The sequence below is a fragment of the Thunnus thynnus genome, chromosome 1 (assembly GCF_963924715.1).
Source record: "Thunnus thynnus chromosome 1, fThuThy2.1, whole genome shotgun sequence".
Taxonomy (NCBI): domain Eukaryota; kingdom Metazoa; phylum Chordata; class Actinopteri; order Scombriformes; family Scombridae; genus Thunnus; species Thunnus thynnus.
Window position 1 is genome coordinate 38927163 of NC_089517.1, and position 23723 is coordinate 38950885.

Consider the following 23723-nt stretch of genomic DNA (forward strand, 5'->3'; position numbering starts at 1 on the left):
CATTATTCAGGGCTGTCAATTGAGCAATCAGCTGTTCACACCAGTTGGTCACATCTATCCAATAGCACGTCATCACACCTCCATTGTTAGCCTATCATGGTGTGGCTGTCCTCTTAAATACGTTTGTCTCCCTCTCTGCCTTTAGTGCTGTCATGCTGCTGTTATGCATGCCCCACCACCTCCCCATTACCACCAGTCTTCAGTCTTCTGCAGATTCATCAGTGCATCGTTTCATCGACCTCACCAGCCTTATCAATCTCAGCAGAAGTCATCAGCCACCACCAGTATCTGGATTCCAGGGGGGATTTATCTTGCTGCTGCTCAGGACTGATGTCCCTCGGTTACAAAATCTCCCTGTAGAGTCTAAGCGCCAGAGACTTTTGACAAGACTTATTATCAATATCATCTGTACAATAAACAAATATCTTCATTCATTCATCTCTCCTGATTGAAATGACTTCAAACAGGTGAAACCATTTCTGTGAACTGTAAACAGGATACAAGTAGTGCAAAGAATTGAAGAGTACAAGGAGTGCTGAGATAAATATTAAATGGTAAAGAAAGTGACATGTTAATTTATATAAATATAGTAGGTGAATGAAAATGTGCAAATGAGAGAGTAAGAAAGCCTAAAAAGTCTAACAAAATGATTATTGATTTGTGTGCAAATCATACATAACCACTACATTTATTAGAAATCATTGAAGCCATCATCAGTCATTAATTGTATACAACTGAATCATATTGGGTTACATTGTGTAAAACTCTCTGTATGATCTTTTCCAACTAAATATAAGCGTAGAATTACTCAAAAAATGAGATAGAGACCTATTTGCAGCTTAGGTTTTCATTTAAAACCATGCAGGAGCAGGTGTCAGGAAATGTGCCAACTGATTGCTCAGTTGTATTATTTAGGCTGATGATGTCATAGGCATAGTCTTAGGTAGAACATTAATACATATCAACACCCAAAACAACTTAAGTCTTACTAAATATGAACAATGAAGTCTTCTTAGAGTTGCATATTGTTATGAATATGTTGTAAACAGTGGTAAAGTACTCTTTAATTAGGGAAAAATAAACATATTCTGTTTAAGTTCAACTTAAGTAAACATACAGAAATATTATTATGAGCTAAATATACTTAAATTAATAAACTAAGTATCAATAAGTATTCAGGAAGTATCAAAACTAACAGAACTCGTTCTGTATTACATATTTTACATTAGTGAAATATTATTACTTGATACGTAGGTGGCATTTTAATTTAGCTGATTGAGTTGGATCAATCTTTAACTCTTTTATAAAAGGGTCCACAACACAGCTGTTTTCACTTACTTCACATGATTAGACCACCTGTGCTTAATCAATATCTTTCACACTCCCCTGTCAGTTTTGTTGCACCTGATAGAGCAGGACAACTGACACCTTTATCATTCTTACAATGGACTATGCTGACCTCATCTTTATACTCTTACTTAGTTACTTTCCAATAATAGTTGTAGATTTCAGTGGATCTGCTGTTTTTTTTTTGGGTAGTAGTATTGAATTCAAGTTGTATTGAATACAAAGTCCATTCACAGTTGTAATTACGATGTTTAATCAATAGCAATAAAATAAATGATTTGATTCATTGCTTTTTCTATTATGGCTTTTAAAGATTTATACTTTAGTAGATTAGAAACTTGACATATTGCTGGTGGAGAAACTGGACTGTTGCAGTATCAGACAGAGGGATACTGTAGCGAGAAATGATCTTTGTTGAAAGATTTACATGTTCAAAACTGATGTGAAAGTCTTTACATTAGCTGTCATCATGAGGGTGAATGCGCTAATATGATCATAATATGCAGGTATACAGATAGATATTATTATACTATATGTGAAGCATTATAGGGATGTTGCATGTTTTTTGGGTAGTGTGTGTGTGTGTGTGTCAATATTTTGTGTATCTTAATTTTGTTCCAAAATTACACATCAGTTTATTTCAAAATGATTTTAACACTACATATTTCCCAGAATGAGACTGTATATTTTATATATACTGAATGATGAACCTTCCTTCAGGTATGTTACATGGAAACAAACCCTCTTTTCTACTTGGTAGGAGGCTGTGATGAACACACTGTGACTGTGAGTGCTGTTGTGCTGTCAGTGGGACTTGCAGCTGCACAGGGCACAGTGCCATTGGGTGGAGTCGGTCAGAGAGGAAACAGCTCCACAGTTTGTGTCAGCAGGGCTGATCTCTGATCTCCACGACCCAGTGAACTCTGCTGGCCTTCACACGCTCCTTTCTACATTGTCTGAACAATCTAGTCACATGTACAGTGAGGGAACATTATTATTATTATTATTATTATTTATTTTTATCATTATCATTATTATTATTATTATTATGTTCATGACTGTACCAACCAATTTAAAACTAATGTATTAGTCTACTGTTACTGTTATTGTTTCCTGCCTATTATGATGGATGCTCCTCTCTGAACCCAGCTCACATATTTGTATAGTTATTGTATTTTTCCCATTCATGCTTTTGGACCTTATTTGCAGAAAAGTGCAAAATAAAGAAAAAAATCTAATTTAAACATGTAACTAAAAATATCAACTACTAGCACCTTCAGAAAAACCTAAAACAGCATTCTTTACACAACAGCATACAGCCAATTAACTTGTTTCCCTGACATCTCACATCGATACAGATAGCTCCCAAGTGTAATTGTGGGATTGTCATTTACATTAACAGATAACTTTTACTGAGTTTGGGGTTGATTTCTATGCAGATTGACGATAAATATAAGAGAATGAGCCAAATAGGGGTGGTGAAATATTTCGAAATACTTGTATTTGTGACACATGTGCGTAAAAAATGAACAACATCAAAAAGAAAAAATGAACAAGGTTTTTAGGGTTTCTGGCAAATAAAAATAAAAATAGGACAATAAACATGATAATGATAGCAACATGTATTCATTTGGCTGATGTTTTCGTCCAAAGCAAACAGACAAATGATAAAAAAATATCTACATTATTTAAATTGTATTTTTATTTTGAAACCCCCTCCTCTGATGTGTGTGCCTCCGGTCGGCTCTAGACGCGCCCCTCGCGTCTTGTGACCGGCTGACTCTTGAGCCAATCAGAAAACACCATCTGTAAACATGGCGTCTGGCTTCAGGTGGAGATGTGTGGTGCTCCTGCTCTGCACGTATTTTCTTTGTATTTTGGCGACAGACAGCAAAGCTAAGCCTAAGAAAAAGAAGGACATCAGAGACTACAATGACGCAGACATGGCACGGCTGCTGGAGCAGTGGGAGGTAACGTGTAACGTGCTAGTTCCACACATTAGCAACTAGCCAAGCCGTTAGCTCCGTTTATGAGCCGTGCATCATCAGCAACACACAACTCCTTAGTTTAATACTGTACCAATTTGAGCTATATAACAAGTTCTTGTTTGATAGTCTATGGATAGGCTATGTTCTGTTCTCTGATCTAACCTTGTCTCTTAAAGGACAGGGTCACAATTTTGTCTGTTGTAAAAGATCAGTCAGGAGCCCAAATGAACACGGAAACATGTTTTCTTGTTGTAATCATCCCTCCTGTTCATACTGACATTAGAATATCCCTTCATTATACACTTACAATGGAAGTGATGGAGGACAAAATCCACAGTCCTCCTTCTGTGCAAAAATGTATTTAAAAGTTTATCTGAAGCTAATATGAAGCTTCAGCATCCAAACGAGTCAAATCAAGTAGATATCTTTCAATGTTACAGTCTTTTTAGTGCCAACGTCTTTTTCTTACTATACTTCCACCACAGCTCAACAGGGAAACACTGTCTGAAGAAACTCAAAGAGGGAATTTAAGACTGTAAATGTGTCAGATATCCACTTGATATGACTAACTCAGACTGATGAAGCCTCATATAAGCTTCACATCAACTTTTAAATGACTGTGTGGACACACTGTGGATTTTGGCCTCCATCACTTACATTGAAAGCACATTTGAAGGATCTTTTAATAGTCAGTATGAACAGGAGGAATGATTACAGCGAGGAAAACCTCTTTCACTGTTCATATGGACACCTGACTGCTGTCTTAAGACATACTTGAAAAATGATGAACCTGTCCTTTTTAAGATGTGTACAAGCATGATTTGAGACATTACAACTAGTTTGGAACCAGCTGTCTAATATTCATCTTACACAAGTGTGATGTGGGAATTTGAAGCCTCCACGTCACAAACACTGAGAATGGACTTCACAGTGAAGTAGGAGACATCTTGTGTCCAGCAGTTAAACTTTTGAAATTAACAATATTCACATATTCAGAGATTGTGACATTTGTAATGAGGGAAAAGGAGGAGTATCCCTAAAGGGGTACTGGAACTTTTCTCTCCACATAGAAACCATCAGATACAAATAATCCAAAGAAAAGTATTTTTATAATTCTTAAAACATGACCTGAGGAGATCTTTAAGTGAGACTTGATGAGGTGTGAGCTGTGTTAACAAGCATGCTGCAACATTTTGAATGGGTCTGGGCACAGAGCTTCCAGTCATGTGCAGAGTGAGACAGTAACAGTGTTTCAACATGTCCTCTCATGACTCACCATGGATCATTTTCTCTTGGTCCACAGGAGGATGATGACATTGAGGAAGGTGACCTCCCGGAGCACAAAAGGTCTCCTCCACCCATCGACTTCGCTAAGGTGGACCCGTCCAAGCCCGAGGAGCTGCTGAAGATGTCCAAGAAGGGCCGGACTCTGATGGTTTTTGCTACAGTGTCGGGGGATCCCACTGAGAAAGAGACGGAGGAGATCACTGGTCTGTGGCAGGGCAGCCTCTTTAACGCCAACTTTGATATTCAGAGGTACAAACTCACTGAACTCATTCAACATCAACAAGTACTGTGTTTAACTGCTTTTCATACGACTGTTGGTCCTATTGAATACCTAGAAAAAGATGCCCCACTCTGTAATCTGATGTTTGAAAAGTAGACATTGACAATAAACAATCTGGGTGATCATGTGGGGTCACTTTCAGACAGTCCTCAAGCATAAATGGCAGATAGCAGCTTAAAACCCTGTCTAACTTGAACACGCCCTCATCACATATTCAAAAAATACATTCAATCACACACACACTCACACAGTATGGGATTTCTGTAGTTATATATGGGGGTGTGGAGGGGGAACATGATGTTTTCTTGTAGTTTGTGTGTACATGCTGCTCACAGGACAGCATTTTTCTAGAAAAAGGGCCAGTAAGCACAGTTGCAGTGACTACAGACTGAGACCAGGATCAATTGATTGTAAATTATTTCATTTTGTATTGGCGGGCCATTTTCTATATTTTTCTTATTGTCAACAAATCTCATGTTTGGATCCAAACCGACAATGAACGTATGTGTATTAAAGCCTGTTATATCTTATTCCTCTGTGCTGTAGACCTTCATTCACTATTAAGAACATGTCAATGAGCCACACTGCTGCACTGGGTGACATGTTCCTTCCACCTGAAGAGTTTGGTCTCAGTAGCTTGTTTAGAAGAAAGCCTAATAACCGTAATCACACTTTCAAGTAGTTCTGTGTTAGACAGTGCCACTTTGTACTACATTGTACATTGTGGAGCTTTAGTATAAATATATGTCATGCAACTTACACAAGTGTGATGTGGACTCTGACTGGACTTTTCAGTGTTTCCAGCAATTTTACAACATTTAAAATAAAAAAAATTACGCATATGCATATTCATACAGTCTAGATTTTAATGAGGAAGAAGGAGCAGATGACATTTTAACTCAACTTTTTGTTTAAAAACCATATCAGATACAAATTATTATAGTATTTTTATATATCTCAAAACATGTGTGGAGGGGTCCAAGTTCTTAAAATTTTAGATGGGCTCCAGTTCCAAACCGGATCATCACAAACTCCAGTGCAGCTTATTGAAACAATATTCTTCAATCATAAGCGTCAGGTATTGTGTATCATTACTAAAAACTGAAGTCATACAAGGTGTATTCAGCCATTTGAAACAACAGTCACATTACAGTGGAGGGTTTTGATCCACGTGTCCCCCTGTCCTCCTGCAGGTTTGTGGTGGGCTCCAACAGGGTGATCTTCATGCTGCGGGACGGCAGCATGGCCTGGGAGGTCAAAGACTTCCTGGTGGCCCAGGAGCGCTGTATGGACGTTACTGTGGAGGGACAGGTGTTCCCTGGGACAGCAGCCAAGAAAGATGACGCCAAATACAAGCAGCAGAATGAAGTCAACAGCAAGAAGAAGAGCAAGAAGAAGACAGAGAGCAAGAAGCCTGACCTGGAGGGGAACAGCGCTAGCCATCTCAAACAGGAGCTGTGATGCAGTAACGCAGGAGATGAGGGGCTCACAGGTCCCTTTCTTCTGGACTCTTGACATGTGACAGCCTCAGACTCTGGCAGCATGCCTATTGTTACCAGCAATCTGTGAGAGGCTGCAGGAGCACATGACGAGACCGTGGTTCAAAGTCTACTGGGTTCATTAACCTTGACTGCTGAGCTGTCCCTCATTGGTGCAGTGACAATTACATTCTTCAAATCATCATCCACTCAGTGGTAAAAAAAAAAAAAAAGCTCTTTAAAATCTGTTGCCTTCTTTTGTTATTTTCTGATCATCATCAAATGAAAACCCACATATGTACATATTGTTTGAAAGGTACACAAGATAAGCATCATTAAATGTAATTCTCTATGCCAGGAGCCATGTGAGGTGTGAAAGTGGTTTTCCTGGTACAGACAGTGGAGTCCCTCATCAGACCTTCAGGTCCTAGTCTGTGTTAGACTCTGTTCAGGTCCGGCTGCACTTCAAGATTTGATGCAACGGCAGCACTCACGTTTTCTGTTAGATTTTTCACTGAATATGAAATAAAGATTTTTATAAAATGGATTTAGATGTGTTCCATTGGTGATGTTTGAATTATAAGTCTTTGTAACTCATCTCTGCTCATCCTGCTGGTCTTCAAGGCCATTTTCCTTTACAAACAAATCTTAACGGATGGATTTTGCACAGTTGGTTGTCACTTTGTCATAAACAACCACCTGATGTCATTTGACTGAGGTTCTATACTAGGGTCACATGATGTCAACTGAGCCATCTCCAAGACAGATGAGCAAACTCCATGAAGATGATCACTGCGTCCCGGTTCCATACTACGTACTACTATACAGTACATACTACATACTAATCTTCATAGTGTACTGTTTCTGCAGTCAAGTATGAGTCACAGTTCATTCTCCTTCATTTCCTAGACAAAATCGGATATTTTCATGACAGAAGCATGCAGAAATAGCGATCTAGCTCTTCACAGAATGAACTTGATAATTCAGTGGACATCAGGTAAGGCAACTTATTGTGAACTGCAACATTTGAATTGTCACAATATTAGGTGAGTACTTGAATTGATTTTTGGAGCATGGAACCAACATATTCAGGCCACATTTCCTCCACCTGATTTCTTTTTCCCTTATCTCAAGCATCAAAAGTACATAAATTGGGAGACCACATGAACTCAGATTATCACATTATTGGTCTTCATATTGCAATAAAGGAAAGCACATGGTATTGCATCATCAAACTTTATTAAATCATTTAAATTAAATAAGTAGAACAATTTCTCCAAGAATCCGTGAACTGTTTGGGACACTTTCAAATGTGCCGGTCGGGGCCATTCTATACACTCATCAATGAATCACAAGCAGCATCAGAAGAAAAACAAAAAGAGCCTCCTGTAAGAAATTAACTAACTCATTGTATGCATAAAGCACAATGGATGGAAATTCCTTCCTTACAATCTGGGTAGACATCTGGACTTGATGGTATATCGATAGAGGAGGGCAAATGACTGACTGCCTCCAGCGAATATGGAAGCTGAGCAGTCCAGGTGAGCTGAATCCTCCTGACGACCCGACTCTGCCCACCAAGCTCCTGCAGGCAGAGGACAAAGAGTCTGTCCAGAGAGGGTCGTCACAATGAAAAATGACTTAGGTATTAATTAATAAATGAAGAAATGTAGAACTACAGAAATGGCCTTAAAAAAGATTATTTATGGAAATGTAAAAAATAAATCCAGGATTACTTTATTTGTCATTTTTCATTATCAAATGTATTAATTTTTCATTTATTTATGTATTTCATTATTTATTTCTGCATCTATTTGTTTATTTATACATAAGTCATTTTTTGTCCTCCATACAAGTGGGCCTCCTATCGTTTTTGTTGAAACATGATCCAGGTGAGAATTAGAAGGATCCTACCTGTCTAAAGACCTGGAAAACACTAACGTACTTTATCCTACCTATTCTGGAGGGAAGTCCAACATTTGACTAGTGGGTTCAACAATTCCATCCTAGAGGTGTAAGCCACATTGGTGAAGGAGGAGGCCACGTAAGGTTAATGAGCTGTCTTCATTTATTTAATGAATAAAATACTTAACAGCAACTATGACTGCTGTTATGACAACAGTACATTCTTATTTTGTCTCTGAGCACTTTCATCTGCCAGCAATGTCAAGTTTAGCTCACTGCTCCAATATGCTTGGACAGCTTGCGTCATACTTTGTAACACTTTACCTACACACAGCTGATCAGGTTTGAGTTTCTCCCCAACAGTGTGTGGGTCTCATTCTGCCCTCTATGAAACAAGACAGCATCATTCAGAGTCATAGTTGCTGTTAAGTATTGTATTCTTTACGTGGCCTCCTCTTTCACTGATGTGGCTTACACCTCTAGGATGGAATTGTTGGACCAACAAGTCAAATGCTGAAAGCTTCATGAATATTAAACAAACAAAAATGAGCTGACTGGCCTCAAGGGTGATTTAGATAATTGGTTTTCAAAGTGGGGTCTGGGGACCCCCAGGGGTGCTTGAGGGGGTCCCCATAAAATGGGGAGTAGTTTAATTTTTACTAATATTCTATTCACTAGAATTTAGCACAATGTATAAGAATGACTATTCTGATCAGAGGTTTGACTCTCTCCAGTTATCTTCCCAGCTACAGTATAGACAGGAATTCTCTACTGAACCTCAGATGGGGTCCCCAGGACAAAAATCTTATCAAATGGGGGTCCACAGCTTGTTACATATCAATTTGTGGGTCCTTGACATGAAAAGGTTTGAGAACCAATTGTCTGAGTACCAATGGTTCAATTGTGTACTGAAGGACTGATTAAGAATAAGCATTGCACTATGATTGTAATATTCAATAAACAGCATCCATTCTATATCATAAATATGAATAATAACCATATTAACTGAATTTGCCAAAATCAGAATGTCAGTATAGCTAATGCTAACAGCAGATTAGTGCTGATTAAAATACATTTCTAGCCAAAAGAAAGACATGACAGTAATGTCACATAACTTGCTAACACACAATATATTTACCTTGTGTTTAGAGTGCATGGAGAAATTAAAACTCACCTGGAAGAAAACATTGATGCTTCCAGTCCTATTTAGAAGATGGTTTAGTGCTGCACTTGTGGCCTCTCTTGGCCAAAATGAGTATTACAACAACAAACACTTAGATCCTGTCCAAACAAAAAAAAAAATCACCTGCCAAAACTTTTTTTTTCACCTTTTTTTACAGATGGAAAAAAAATTAAGCTACTTGTTAATTTGTTAAGCAACTGGAAAAAACCTTTATTCCCCACCTGTTCTTAAGTCATAAACACAGGAGAGAAAACAATTTAGATCAGACTTAGAAACTGGATCTCCAGAGATGTTTTTTTTCTCACTTGCCTCTCAGGACTTCCATACCAACATTACAATGCTATGATGCTAAAATATTGGCAAAATATACAGCTTGTAGAATTAAAGGATTCCTTTCAGATATTCTACGCTGCAATTAAACAGCTTTTATTCATGCTCGTTTTATTTGACCAACTGAGGACATGACATGCAATAGATGTTATGAGTACAGAATAGACCGAATAACAAAATTACAGATATACAGCATGGACAAACAGGATGACAAAATTATAGATAGATCGATAACATACATGAAGAATCTGATCAGGAGAACAACTTCCAGGTGCTGCCAATCAGATAAGACCTGAGCCATGCAGCCTCCATCAACATGGAGACCTGGGAGGAGGACAGACTACATATACACACAGGGGAGACTCACATCACACACACACACACACACACACACACACACTGGAGAGAGAAAGACATGGAATTAAGATACAGGGTAGAGAGAGAGACAAGAGGTTCAGGCTGAATGGCCGATGGTCCAGTACAGAAAAGCCTGGAGGAGAGAGAGATTATTCCAGAGAAAGGACCCTGCCGCCTGATGACTCTGGGGACACACAGGAGCCCTGCATTCTGAGAGCGGAGAGCAGAGAATATAAGGCTGAAGGAGATCAGAGAGGTATGAAGGAGCATTTTATGACATCAGTAGCACCTTAAAGTCTCATCTAACGTGGATAGGAAGCCAATGAAGGGAGGCTGGAATTGGTGTAATACAGTCAAAAAGCTCTAAAAGACTTAAACAAAGAAAATGTAATACCCTTTCCAAAGCAGAACAACTGCACATTAGGTCTGGACAATAAGTTTTAAATCAATTACTATATACTGTATAATACTACACCACTGCCATTTCTTGATTATGTACATGACTGCCTAATCTTACAATTATTGAGATGATGATGGTGAAAGTGGTTATGGAAATGACATTTTATTTGTATTTTTTACAGTTTATTATTTTACTCCAGTCTTCTTTTTAATGTTGTAACTGTAACATTGTCTGCTCTTTTTATTTGTTAAGACTGTTGGGCTGCATTTTGTGTATGAAATATTCTGTATGAAGTGTATTATTATGATTACTGACTATCATTTTCCAATACTCTGTTTCTTATTTCACACAATGGTGCACTGACAACTACTTCCAACTGAATGTGGACAAAACAAAAGAACTGGTCTTTAACACATCAAACACACCCCTCACTGGACTGAATTCCACCTCCATCCACAGCAAGACAGTAGAACAGGTCAACAACTTCAAATATCTTGGCCTCACATAAGACAATAAACTCAGCTTTGATCAACACATCACTGATATCCATAAAGGATCCCAGCAGAAACTCCATGTCAAGCAAACTCAGAGCACTTTCTGTTGCCCCCCACCTCCTGTTTTGCTTTACAAAAGCATAATCCAACCCTTCCTGCTGTACTGTTCTCCCTGTTTGTTTACCATGTTGGTCATCTCCAACAAAAACAAATGATCACACATGCTACCTCCAAAATCATCCACTTTCCTACACCCAGTCTCTTAGCCATCACACGCGTCACCCTCACAATAGCAAATGACACTGATCTCCCCTCAATCCACACCCCACACCACTGCCGTCAGGCTGCAGATCCAGACTTATCTGTGTGTGTGTGTGTGTACAGATACATGTATATGTGTTGGGATACAGTCAAGGGAATGAATGTCATGTTTATGTATTTGTAGCTTATGTATATCTGTACGTTGCTCTGTGGTTATCTGTATGTTTCTGTGTATGTACAGGCTGTGAAAACAAATTTCCTGTGGAACAATATATATATATATATATATATATATATATATATATATATATACATATATATATATATATAACAGCAGTTATTATGGAATGGTGTGGTTTTCCATTCCATATAAAATAGCATTTTATATGGAATAGAAAACCACATAAAATGAGAATAAATGTTTAATTCAAATATTTATAATAAACATAGGCTATTGTGCACTAAATAATAAGCCCTTACATCCTCACTCACTGGAAAATTGTGTTTGAATCCTGCCTGGTTCTGATGTAGTTTCACATGTCTTAAAGATGGCCTACTTGACTTCTTACAACCCCCAGAACCTTCCTGTACTTGATGGGGCAGGTCATGAAGGTAGAGGGACATAATGGCCCCGGTGTTAGCAAGATGGGTCTGTGTGGCCATGTAGCCTTGTGCAGCTTAGTAAGCAGGCTATCCATGACCCTGCAATTACTGCTAGGGCAGGTGGCTTTGCCAAGAATAGAGTCGGAGGTAGAAATCAGTGGAGGGCCTGATCCACCAGAGAGAGCGACCCGCAGGCAACCTGCTCCCTGTCATGCATGTTCAAAAACTTCTGACATGATGCAGACCACTGGTGCGTAGCTGCTGGAGAATTGAATTGTTTACACTCCAGGTCTTCAAAGTCATGAGGGGCACCTGCAACGGCGTGGGGTGAACCTCCACATCCTCCTCAAACCGAGAGGCAGGAGCCATAAGGTCTTCAAAGGGGTGACATCCAGAGCCCTGGATGCCCTGCCAATAACCTCCTCAAAACGGCAGTTTAACAAGGTGCTGCCTGCCATTTGCCCGCAAGATAAATCATTTTCCTCAGAGGATAAGACAGTCTCTACATCCACATCCTCTGAGTCTTCCCCCTCCTCCTCCAACACAGTAATGGAGAGAGGAAGAGGGTCAGTGTCCTTGTCCTTTGTGGCTTCAGCCATTCTCCCAATTTTCCCCTTAGGCATGTCAGAAAGAGGGGAACCAGCCTGCTTCACTCCGAAAAAGCGTCAGTGGGCCTCTGGTATGTGCAGACAGTATAAAACAGTCCATGCACAATTGAGGGTTCTCCCTGGACAATATGGCATGCTGATGCCCCAAACAGAGCACACACTCATCATGACTGTCTCCAAGGCATGGAAACCCCACAACCCACACAGGAGTGTTCCTGCTGGCTTGCCATCTTGACATCCACTCCGTTCACTTCCTTGTTTATCACCAGCCCTGTGGGATACTAGCCCTGCTGCTAATATAGCTAGCCTAGCTTATAATGCCGTGGAGCTATTTAGGATGCTTGGTGACAGCACTCGCTTTGAAGGGGAAAGAAACAGGGGATGTCCGCTGTTAGCTGACCCGGTCTATGCTCAATACGGATTACCACTGTGCATGTTAGCCAGCAACAGCCAGCAATATGCAGCAGGGGCACACTGGCGTCTAACCACCTTGGGTTTATTTATACTGGAGGCAAAGAGATGCTGGCTTGACAGGGGAATCAAGTCTTCCCACCTGCTGTCAGCCGACTCAAGTGTCTACGCTCAGCACAGGACCCAACGAGCATGTTAGCTCACAAACCCGAAGCAGTATACCAGTATGAGGAATCACAGCCACAGTGACTGGGAGGGTGAGCCCAGCCCGGGACCCACCAAGCGTGTTAGCTCACAAAACTGCAAGCCATATACTGGAACAGGGAACTGTTTGTCTGTTTTTTTAGATGAAGGGAAAAACAGAGCAAGGGAAACAACAATCCAGGGAGGCTGCCCGCAGACAGACGCCCAGCTACAACTTCTGTTGGTAAGTGGATTCACGCTGTGACTTGCACACTGTCATTCACTTCTCACACATTTTTCTTTCAAAATTGCAACACAGATTGTCACACACTGCACCTTGACTCAAGTGGAGATCAAACAATCAGTGATTACATGCCAGCACAGGTGCTTCATAGGTAAACTGTGGGGTGTGACCAGACAAGCTGGTGTGTCTTAAAGAAATATCCACGTACCTTGACAGCAGGGGGATCATTCCCCGTACATATGGAATATGTAACGGAGTGGAGAGATAGTTTCCATCTATAGATTCCCATATATGTGTATTACAGTTTAAAATGCTTTACAGAATTCTAGCCACAGAAAGCTGAACATAGCACAAAACGTAAGTAATTTGTGTTTGGTAGATTATTTGTTTGTTGTAACAATGCTTCTTGGCAATAAATCTTATACCGTTGGAAAGCCTGTTTATTTCCCTTTTAAATGGTCCCACAAATGCATGTTCTTTACATTTGTAAAGAACATGCATTTGTGGGATGAGCAGCAGAGCTGAGTATGTGGGTTGCGCCCATGAAAAATATACCAAATCTTCTCTGCCAATGCCAAACAGCTTATTCTGCCATTGACTCTTGTTTGGTGTTTGGTGGATTGGATGATTGAAGTTTGAAGAAACAAGACATATTGGCAATTTAACAATTTATTCATTTATCAAACAGGAGCTTCAGTAGTGTGTGGCAGAACCATACACAGCCACAACAGCCTGGCACCTCCTCCTCATGCTGGTCACCAGCCTGGTCACACACTGTTTGGCTGCTATGTCAAATTTGCTTCACAGCACTGTTCCTGGGGGCTTGTTTGGGATGCGGACGTGACTATGGGAGGAAGTCACGTCATGCGAGAACCAAATGGCGGAAGTACGGCGGTGTCTTGGTTAGACAATAGCAAGATGGCACCGCCCGGTGGTTGCCGTCTTGCGCTCACCCAATTCTGTGAAAAACACACGTGTCTGATGGCGGATAAGGAGAGATAGAGCAACGCTGTATCTAATGTTATCTGACCAACAGATGTGTCTGGTTTGTTCCTCGGCTCGGATGCTGATGGTGGCCGTCTTCACGCTGTTGGCAAGGGTTTACGGCAAGCTGGTCCTCGGCGGCGTGGTGGAGAAAACAGCAGAGTCGACTTAGTTGAAGAAAAGCGGGGCAGAGAAGTTCTGCATCTTCCTGAAGGAAATCCATTCCTTCCTTCTGCAGGAGGTGAGAGCACTGATTGCAGCAGCAGTCTCTCTTGGATCCAGGGATGGTGTTCAAGTGAACACGGCAAAGTCTGGTCTCGTCCGGCTAGGGGAGTCTTCCAACCGGTGGGGAAAAACACGTGCATGGTGTTGCCTCCGTTAGTCAAGCTGACTCACAGAGGGACAGGACTACCCCCTAGTTCAGTTCAACATGGAGAGCGATATTTCTCTGTGCGCATCAGGTTTTAAAGGGACAGTGATGTCACGGCTGTGTCATCATGACGCTCCGCTGTGCAGGAGCATCTCTGCTAATGAGGGACAGTTTGTTGACACCGTTTCCTGTTTAGCACCTAGGTGCCAAATTGCGAAGCATCACTGCAAATGGAGTTTGCAATGGACTCATGTTGTCTGTACGCAGCATTTTGGCGCTGTTCCTTTGTCTCAGGGGGAACAAAGGAAAAAGCACCTCATGGTCAGGCTTCAGAAGTTACATGTAGGCTTTCTTTATGTAACCTCATGGCATGAGGCCCAACAGAAGAAAAAAGAATGTTTCAAACAATAATTGTAATAGTAAATGAAGCACAAGGATACTTGTCCTCCAATGAGGAGGTTGGATGTAGATTAAATAAAAGAAGGATGGGACTGAGTCCAGATCTGTATGATTTGTTAATTACCTGCATAATTTTATTAAAAAAGTATTAAGTGTTTACAGCTATGCTAGTGGGGCTGTACTTAGCTACATCCTTATGTTAGCATGCTAACATGCTGAAGTTGACCAGCATGTTAAACCTAATGAGATGCTCACAGAGCTGAAGTTACAAACTAAGACCATGACTGTGATATATGATTTTATCATAGATCATATATATACTGTATTGTGGATACTATAAATGACACCTGTGTGCTTGTTTGATTTGAGAAAGCTATGTAACCAAAAATCAGCATAATGGATACACAGTATTTTAAGGAAGATGCAGTCTTGTGTACTGTATGTTGCTGCATTTGTGCCGGCAGCTGTATAGAAAGGAGTGACAGTCAGACAAACTGTTGGTCATCATTTATTTCTGTACAAAAGTCTTCAAAGAAAAAGATGGAGTTTCATCACTTTACAAGCTCAAGCCACATATACAACACATCCATTTGGTGTACAGTTAAAACAAGTCATATACACGTATGTAGTGAGTGTCTGGTACAAGTCTTAAAATGGAGCTATAAAGGTTTCTTACATACAGTATACATACAGGACAGTAATAACATTACAACTCAAATGATGTTTATTGTAGATTTGGATCAACGGTGTCTGTACAATAAATAAGTATAAAATATATCTCTTATCAATCTGGATTTTTAAAAACACATTAAACATACAAAACACTCAGTTACTGCTACAACCTCCGAAAAAAGACCAGCTATTTCGGCAAAGGGAGGGGGAATCCTTTTTCAAGCCAGATTGGAACAAAGATTTCTCTGTTGTTTTGAAATGGGGAAATTGCACATTTAAAAACTCCCTGATTTAACATTCAGTGGATAATTTAATTTCATCTTGTGTATTGTTTTGGGCTTCTTGCTGGTTCACTGCAAAAACACAGACAGATGGAACACGAACACAGATATGAAACAAACATGAGAGGAAAACATCACAACATCAAGTGAGCGAGTGCTCAGAATGAAACAGAGCAAGTTAACAACCACTGGTTTGGATGCAAAACAAGGAATGTTTCTATTTTTTCTTTTCTTTTCTCTCTTTAAACACTTTAGTCAAACAGAGCAGGACAATCAAACCACTCAACTTCTATGTCTGTCACATATCACAGAGACCTGCATGGGAAGGGTTCTTGCTGATGTGTTTGATTAGCTGGCTCACCCTTGCTTGGTGTTTGCTACCTCTGTTCATATCGAGGCTTCGCAATTGCATCACAAATTGCCTAGCAACCGTGGCTGACATCATGGAGGTCCATCGGAGAATTGGTCAGTAGTTAGTAATGTGTAAATATGAAACAAACAACCAGGCTAGAAAACAAACAAACAAAAAAAATCATAGAAATTATTACTGTTGATAATGATAATGAGAAAGTGATAATAATGTAATATTGCAGGTTTCTTTGCAAATGTAGGTTACTATGACTCGGTAAACTGGCAAACCCAATCTCCTACAAACTACAGTCATATGCAAATTATTTATATTAGCAATTTATGTTTATTTCCAGTGTTCACTGTGTGAAGAAATGATCAAAAAGTTAAAGCTAATAATGGTGTGTTAATTATTACTCTCTATTTGGTTCACTTCAAACAACCTTGGGTGCGTTGACCTGTTTGGTTTGGTTTGGTTTGTTTAGACAGGTAAAAAGATGTCAATTGAACTCGGATACTGACCAAACTTCCACTAAACTTTTCAATAAACTTTCACACCAGATTGTTTAGAAAAAGAATTAATCTGTTTACCATGACCATGATCTTCCCCTTTCGAAGGAACAGTGTTCAAAATAGTCTTGTACCCAGTCTCCTTACTTTGTAGCTACATCATGTTTTCCTCTAAATGTTCTTTGCTAACACAAAATATTTGCATATGAATGTCTTTGGTACTGTAGGAGGTTAGAATTTATAACTTCAGCTCTGTGAGCACTTGCATAGATCTGTAACGGACTTCGCTATTAGTTGAACAACATACTAAGACTGTTTTTAGTTGGTGGGACTCAATGTCTGAGCCCCTTACAGAAACTCAACGAGCTTCTGCAGGGAGCAGGTACGCTGGTAAGTGGCCTTTGTCTACAGGACAGGAAATGCCAGACTGAGATGTGTGGCCTGCTCACTGGCCACCCAGCTGGCAACATGCCAAACCTTTGCACCCTTCCTTGTAGGCAGCGAGCCCACACCACGATGACCCCATGGGTGTCTCCACCAGGCCTAACCACCCAGCACACACATACAAGCTCTTCTCCCATGTCTGGATCCAGGAAGGGGTCCAGTTTCCCTTCCGAGTGAGATTGTTCTGTCTGTCATTGGCTGATCCAAAAGGGTTCTTGAAAGGAGCCCATCTAGGTCGTTCATGCATATGATCAGGATGCCTCCTGGATATCTCTGTGGAGGTATTCCAGGCACACCCAAATGGGATGGGACCCTGGACCAGACCCACAACATGCTGGAGGGATTACATATGTCATTGGGCCCTCAGGATCCCCAGGAGGAGCCAGTGGATGTGGCGAGGGATAAGGACAACTTGGCCTACTTTGCTCAGCCTGCTGCCAATATGACCCTGACCAGAAAAAGATGGATAGAATATACAGACTACCCATTGAAGCTAGCGAATGACTTGATAAATATCCTATGTGACTTGAGAATTCAAAATTGATTTAGATTTCGCTCTTTTATCTCTAGCTCCTAGCTAGTAAATAGCCACTACTCCCCTATCTGTTGTCCAGTAAGTAACCCTCAATTCATTTTTTAAAACTTCTCAAAACCGTCATCACACCTACTTAACACAACGATTGGCAAAGTGCACTGTGGTGAGACTGTAGGTAAACTGTGAACTTCTCTCTCAACCTGCATCCAACAACTTTTGTAACTTTCCAAAATTGACAATCTGACCAGCACGTCTACATCACACAGGGATTATCCAGGTGTGCAGAACTTCTTTCTCAAGATTTCTTTTCATTCTTCAGACAACTACTTGTCACTTTTCCTTTGTACAAACAAGAAGAACATCATGAATGCCTTAATGGAGAGAGTGACTGCACCATTTGCGCAATTATTGTGTCTTGCCCTGATGGCAGGCCTCTCACCCTGCCTTGGAGTATGCTTTATCTGAACAGCTATAAACACTTTGCTTTCACACTCTGGACTCAACTGCGTCATCTAACTGCACCCTCTAAAAGTGACACCAGAGGGTGTCCACATTCAGATTTAGATTCAGTGACTCAAGGAGGTCATCATTCTGACACTGTAGATGTCAGGTGGGCTGGGGTAAACCAAAAGCGAAGTCCGTTAGAGGACAGAGTACTGTGAAATATTTAAAGGTTGAACTGTCATGCCAGTTTCTACTCTAAAGCTCAACAAGGTTTTCCGTGATGTTAAGATGAAACTAAGTTACGGTCAGTGTTTGCTGGTGCATAAAACAGATGTTTTTACAGAATGGCAATAATGGTAGGCTGACCAAATCCAATGGTTATGTAGCAGACAAGCTAATAAGGTATAAACATAACAATGACCAAATGTGTTGAAAATGAAATGTGATGAAATGACAGTGTTCAACCAGAAATAGAACCAATATCAACCATGTCTATTAATGTCTGTGGAGACAACCATGTATCTGCAAACACCGCTGGCTGTTGAAAGCCACTGTTGCCAAAGAGCTGAGGACCTCCAATATGGCTGCCAGAGGGTGTGTTGTCACCTTAAAACCCTCTACTGATGTTGGGGGTCTTACACAGTTATGGTTCATCATGGGCAGTGCTGGCTCTGGGAGTCTGGGGGTCCTCCCCTTATCAACACACCGAATCACATCATTCTTTCTCAGCACCGAGCCTAGAAAAAAACACCATTTGATCCTGGACCAATGGCTTGGAGTAACTGACTGTCACACTGCAGTGCTGGCGGTGTGTGTGTGTGTGTGTTTGTGTGTGTGCATGTTTATTCTTGTGGGGGGGTATGTGTGTCAGTATATGGGGGCTACATAGTCTCTTGGCTGTCTTCCCCACTCTGCCTGCCACTCATAGCATCATCTTGTGGACCACAGGGACAGGCAGGACCTGATGGATCTTGGCTCGGTCAGTGTCCACCTCCAGATGGACCCAGTCAGGTTGAAAGGAGCCCTTGAAGCCCACAAATGCCAGCTTATCTGCAGGGAGGCAAAATGACATTATAGTAAGAGAAATCATCTGAGCAGAGGGGTGTTTTTCAGCAACACCCAGCATCATAGTCACTTTTACACAGCAGGGGTGCCATGTGGGACCAGTCCAATTCTGAACTTCTGGCTCTTCACTCTGCAACTCATAATATCTGTTACTGCACTCTTTTGCTCCTAAGACACCATGTATGCCATAATGACTGGTTACTGCAAAAAATGTTGTTGCTTACATGAATTACTTTACTGGCTAATGAAGAGTCATTCTGTTATGTTTTGACAAAGTACCGTATGATCTGTCAGTTATAACACTGCACTAAGATGTTCCTGTTTTTACAGTTGTAGACATGACCCTGTTTTAACATTTCCATGTTATCACTTTCAACAAGAAAGAACTATTCATTCCTTATAAATCAATTTATACATGATACTTGAACATCAAATTAAAAACAGAGACATGTCATAAACTAAATGTCTATTGAGTGGTTCTTGATAAATCTCTCAACATAGTAAAAATTGTAAAAGTTTGTTAGTTAGGATCTTTATTGTCCACATTGTGGAAAATGATCTTTGGCTTTACCACACATTGTTAAAGACAATGCAGGACAATGATGAAGACAAGCATCAGGGACACAACATCATCAAACAACATAATTTCAAAGACATAAATATAGTAAAAATAAAGTATAGTAAAATAAAATGGTAGAGGGGAAAGATTTTTGTGGAATTCAAAGTAGACTTTTCATTCTGCAGCCATATTGCATTTGGCAAGAAAGACTTGCTGTACACATTGTTGGTGGCTCTTACTGGTCTATAGCTCCTCCCTGAGGGTAAAAGCTCAATGTGCGAGTACAAAGAATGGGAGGGGTAACTTATTATGTGGGAAGCTTTACTTTTTTATATTTAATTCATATTTCCCACTCAATTGCTTCCCTATAATGTTGCTCGCTATCTGCAGCTTCAGTTTATTCCTAGCAGTCGGATTTCCACATGAACACCAAATTCTTATAAACCATTTCCAGAGTTGGTCTTAGCTAAATTTGTATTTATGAAGAAATAATGATATTTTACCATTATTTTGGGTCAATTACAACCATTGAAACAACAGCACCATCTACTGCAGCTTTGTTGTATTTTGTTCCAGACATGCTGACACATTAATCACAATGCACCTGGGTACAGATATACTGTAGTTAGTTAGTTACCTTTTAGTTTGATGCTTTTGTCTGCTCCAAGTCTCTCCAGGGCTTTAGTCCAGGGTCCTCTAGTCACCAGACGGCCTTTAGATGTCATGAGAACAATAGAACTAGAGAAGGAATGAGAGACAGCACGTCACTGTAGCGTTCACATTTAGCTAACTATAACTGCATGTGTCTTTTAGGCTTCAGCATGTGTGTGACTGATGTCTCAGGCTCTATTTAGTGTAAAACAGCCTTGTGGCAATGTCATTTAATATCTGTGGAGGCTTCAGCATCCTCTAAAGGATGATGGTGGTTAGAGGAAGATAAAGTTTGCGTCTGGTGATGGAAGGCATCATTAGGGTAAGAAGATTTTGCAGATACTTGTTGAGCCATACAGCCGTCCATCAGAGAATATACGACTTCTATCAACATTAACCTAGGTCCACTTACTAACTTTCAGTCAATCAGATCTTCCTCAGTTTTTATATATTCATGCATAAGTAAAATACCAATAAACACAATATTGAATAGAGTGATAGTATAGTGGGATAGCAGTCACTCTTCTTACTTGTCTCTCAGTCCACTGATGTAGTTGTCCAGCTGTGCAGGGATGCCCTGTAGGATTGAGTTCCTGAAGCCTTTGCTCTCCACCACCTTCCCATCATGCCCGTCGACTATTGTCAGCTGAACCCCATCTTCTGGTTGGTACAACTTCCTGCCATTCACCTGTCACAACAAAGCCAGCCAATCACACTACTGTTCTGGGATGTATGGAATAGTTTACTCAATAGCGAGCAAGACATTTCTGACACTCCATTTCTGACTCACTACTCATCATCATTTTGCATCATCATTGTCAGCTGTAAAGTTACACTACAATCATTTTTGCATTTATAAAATGCAGCATATTGCATTTTGGGATTATTAGCATTGTTTTCATCCCATTGTGGAATTTTTGATGGCATTATCTAGTGGGTGAATTTACACACTCAGAATTTGGGCGTCAAATGATCACATAGGTCATTTATACCTGCACTCCAGAACAACTCATAGGAGCGTAATATGCCACTTTCCAAAACTGTTACAAATCACTGTTAAAAAATAATTATGTTTTATGGTGTGATATTGCTGTGGTTAAGGTCTGGTCAGGTTTAGGCACAAAAAACACTTGGTTAGGGTTATGGAAAGATTATGGTTTGGGTTAAAATCACACAGTAAACACACAGCATGACTCTTGCAGTTGGAAACATAAAGCGAACATTGGTCTCCTGCAGCTAAGTCCACTTTTTGCCTTTTTGCCATCTAACTAGCTGTCCACCCAACCTGCCTCCTCCAAATGGGGAAGTCACCTTATACTGATGTCATTTGAACTCCATCACTTCCACGGGTCATAATTACTAAAGCCACTAGATGGCGTCTGTCACTCAAGCATGACTATAGGTTGACTGTAGGTTGTAGAAACAGCTGTTTGTGGCTTGCAGCTCTCTCTCTCTCAAACAAACAAAACTATGTGTGCTGTTATTATTCAGGTACAAATGAAAGAAAAAAGACATTTCACTCCAAACATATTTTGTCTGCTACTTAGAGCACTACTATTTGCAAAAAGGTTTCCAGAGGGACTGGCTGACAGGACAGTAATCCTTGCTTAGCATGATGCTAACAACATATTAATACAATGGAAAATCCCATAGAAAAATGGCAAAGCAAGAGTTAGCGTTACACTCTTTAACTTACAACAATTAGTAGATGTTAGGGATGTGCAGAGAGTCTAGTATTTGTATTTGTATCTATATTTGTTGAGGCAGCAAAATTATTTGTATTTGTATTAGAATAAAAGTGGAAATAGGTGTAAAAATCCAGTTTTTGCTTTTATTACACTTTTAGGATATTAAAGTGTTAAAATAAGCATTTATGAATAAACTATCTTATGAAGGAGGTCCCCACAACGGGTCTCAAACTCAAGTCTCCTAGATCATAGACGACTGTGCTGACTACTGAGCTAAACCGAATGCATCACCAATGCGCAGACAGACCTGAAGGTATTTATATACCCATAACACAGAGACAGTACAGCATGTAACGTGTAGAGAAGAACTTCAAAGGCAATTCTTGCTTTCCACTTTTCCTTTACTGCTTATTTTTTACAACCTAACTTTGTGGAAAGGAGAAGGGGAATAACAGGTTATGGAGAGTCCCTTGTAAGCACTTTGTGTGTGTCATTAGCTCAGCTTTATTTCTGGGGAACATCCCCAACTCCAGGAGTGATGTCCAAATAAAGAAATGTGCATCATGTAGCAAGTAGACAGAGACTGAGATAGCACTGTAACCGACCTGCGTGCTGATATTTGATGTTTTTTTTTCCTTCCCGAAAACAAATAATTTTTAAAATATTTGTACGAAATGAATGTTCGTAAAAAAACCCACTATTTGTGCTTTGCCGAATAACATATTTGTATTCGGGCACACCCCTACTAGATATGTACACAAAACGGTCTTAATGAACCCATAATAACTTTTAAGATGTAACAGGAGCATTACCAAACAAACAACATGACAAGGGAGCCTTGAATTAAAATATGACAAATACAGCATGTGCAATCCATTGTACTCGGGACTCGGGGAAAAAAACGACCTCTGACACGGAAAGTGCGATGGAACGGTCATTTAAGTCGGAATTCCAAGTCGTAAATTTGGGCAACATCCATCCAGCTCAACTTCGCCAACAGAAATACACCTGACATCACAGCAATATGGCGGCGCACACAGTGAACAGTGCAGAATTACCCTTTCATCAATTTTTACTTTATGTAGTGTTTGTGTTGTGAAACTGTAACTGTAACAACTATGTTGTTGCTATTTCCATTTCCTTTCAAGTTCGATGCCCAGCTTCTCTGGTCTGCATGTTGAAGTGTCCTTGGCCAAGATACTGAACCCCAAATTGCTCATGATGGCTGAGCCATCAGTGTGTGAGTGTATGATTAGACATGATAGTCTCTGCCATCAGTGTATGAATGTGTGTGTGTGTGAATGCGTAAATGTAGCATGTAGTGTAAAAGCCCTTTGAGTGGTCAGAAGATTAGTTGCAGTCCATTTACCATTTACCATTTGTCAACTGTTGAATTAAAGAATAACCAGCAAAA

General features: G+C 40.2%; 2 protein-coding genes across 6 annotated transcripts in view; one reads left to right on the plus strand and one right to left on the minus strand.

Annotated features, from left to right (window-relative positions):
- Positions 1-3136: 3136 nt before the first annotated feature.
- mesd (mesoderm development LRP chaperone) lies at positions 3137-6927 on the plus strand. The gene is made up of 3 exons (XM_067597772.1): positions 3137-3317; positions 4639-4871; positions 6096-6927. Exons 1-3 carry the CDS (start codon positions 3162-3164, stop codon positions 6361-6363), a joined length of 657 nt encoding a protein of 218 aa, XP_067453873.1. The 5' UTR covers positions 3137-3161; the 3' UTR covers positions 6364-6927.
- An 8677-nt stretch (positions 6928-15604) lies between these two features.
- cemip (cell migration inducing hyaluronidase 1) overlaps positions 15605-23723 on the minus strand; it is a 224739-nt gene continuing 216620 nt past the window's right edge. For all 5 annotated transcript variants that reach the window (XM_067597803.1, XM_067597786.1, XM_067597795.1 and 2 more), the window contains 3 exons: positions 21152-21309; positions 20608-20708; positions 15605-19396 (listed from right to left, as the gene is read on the minus strand). In XM_067597803.1, the coding sequence (XP_067453904.1) occupies positions 19269-19396; positions 20608-20708; positions 21152-21309 (387 nt within the window). In that variant the 3' untranslated portion in view covers positions 15605-19268. The remainder of the gene's footprint in view (positions 19397-20607; positions 20709-21151; positions 21310-23723) is intronic.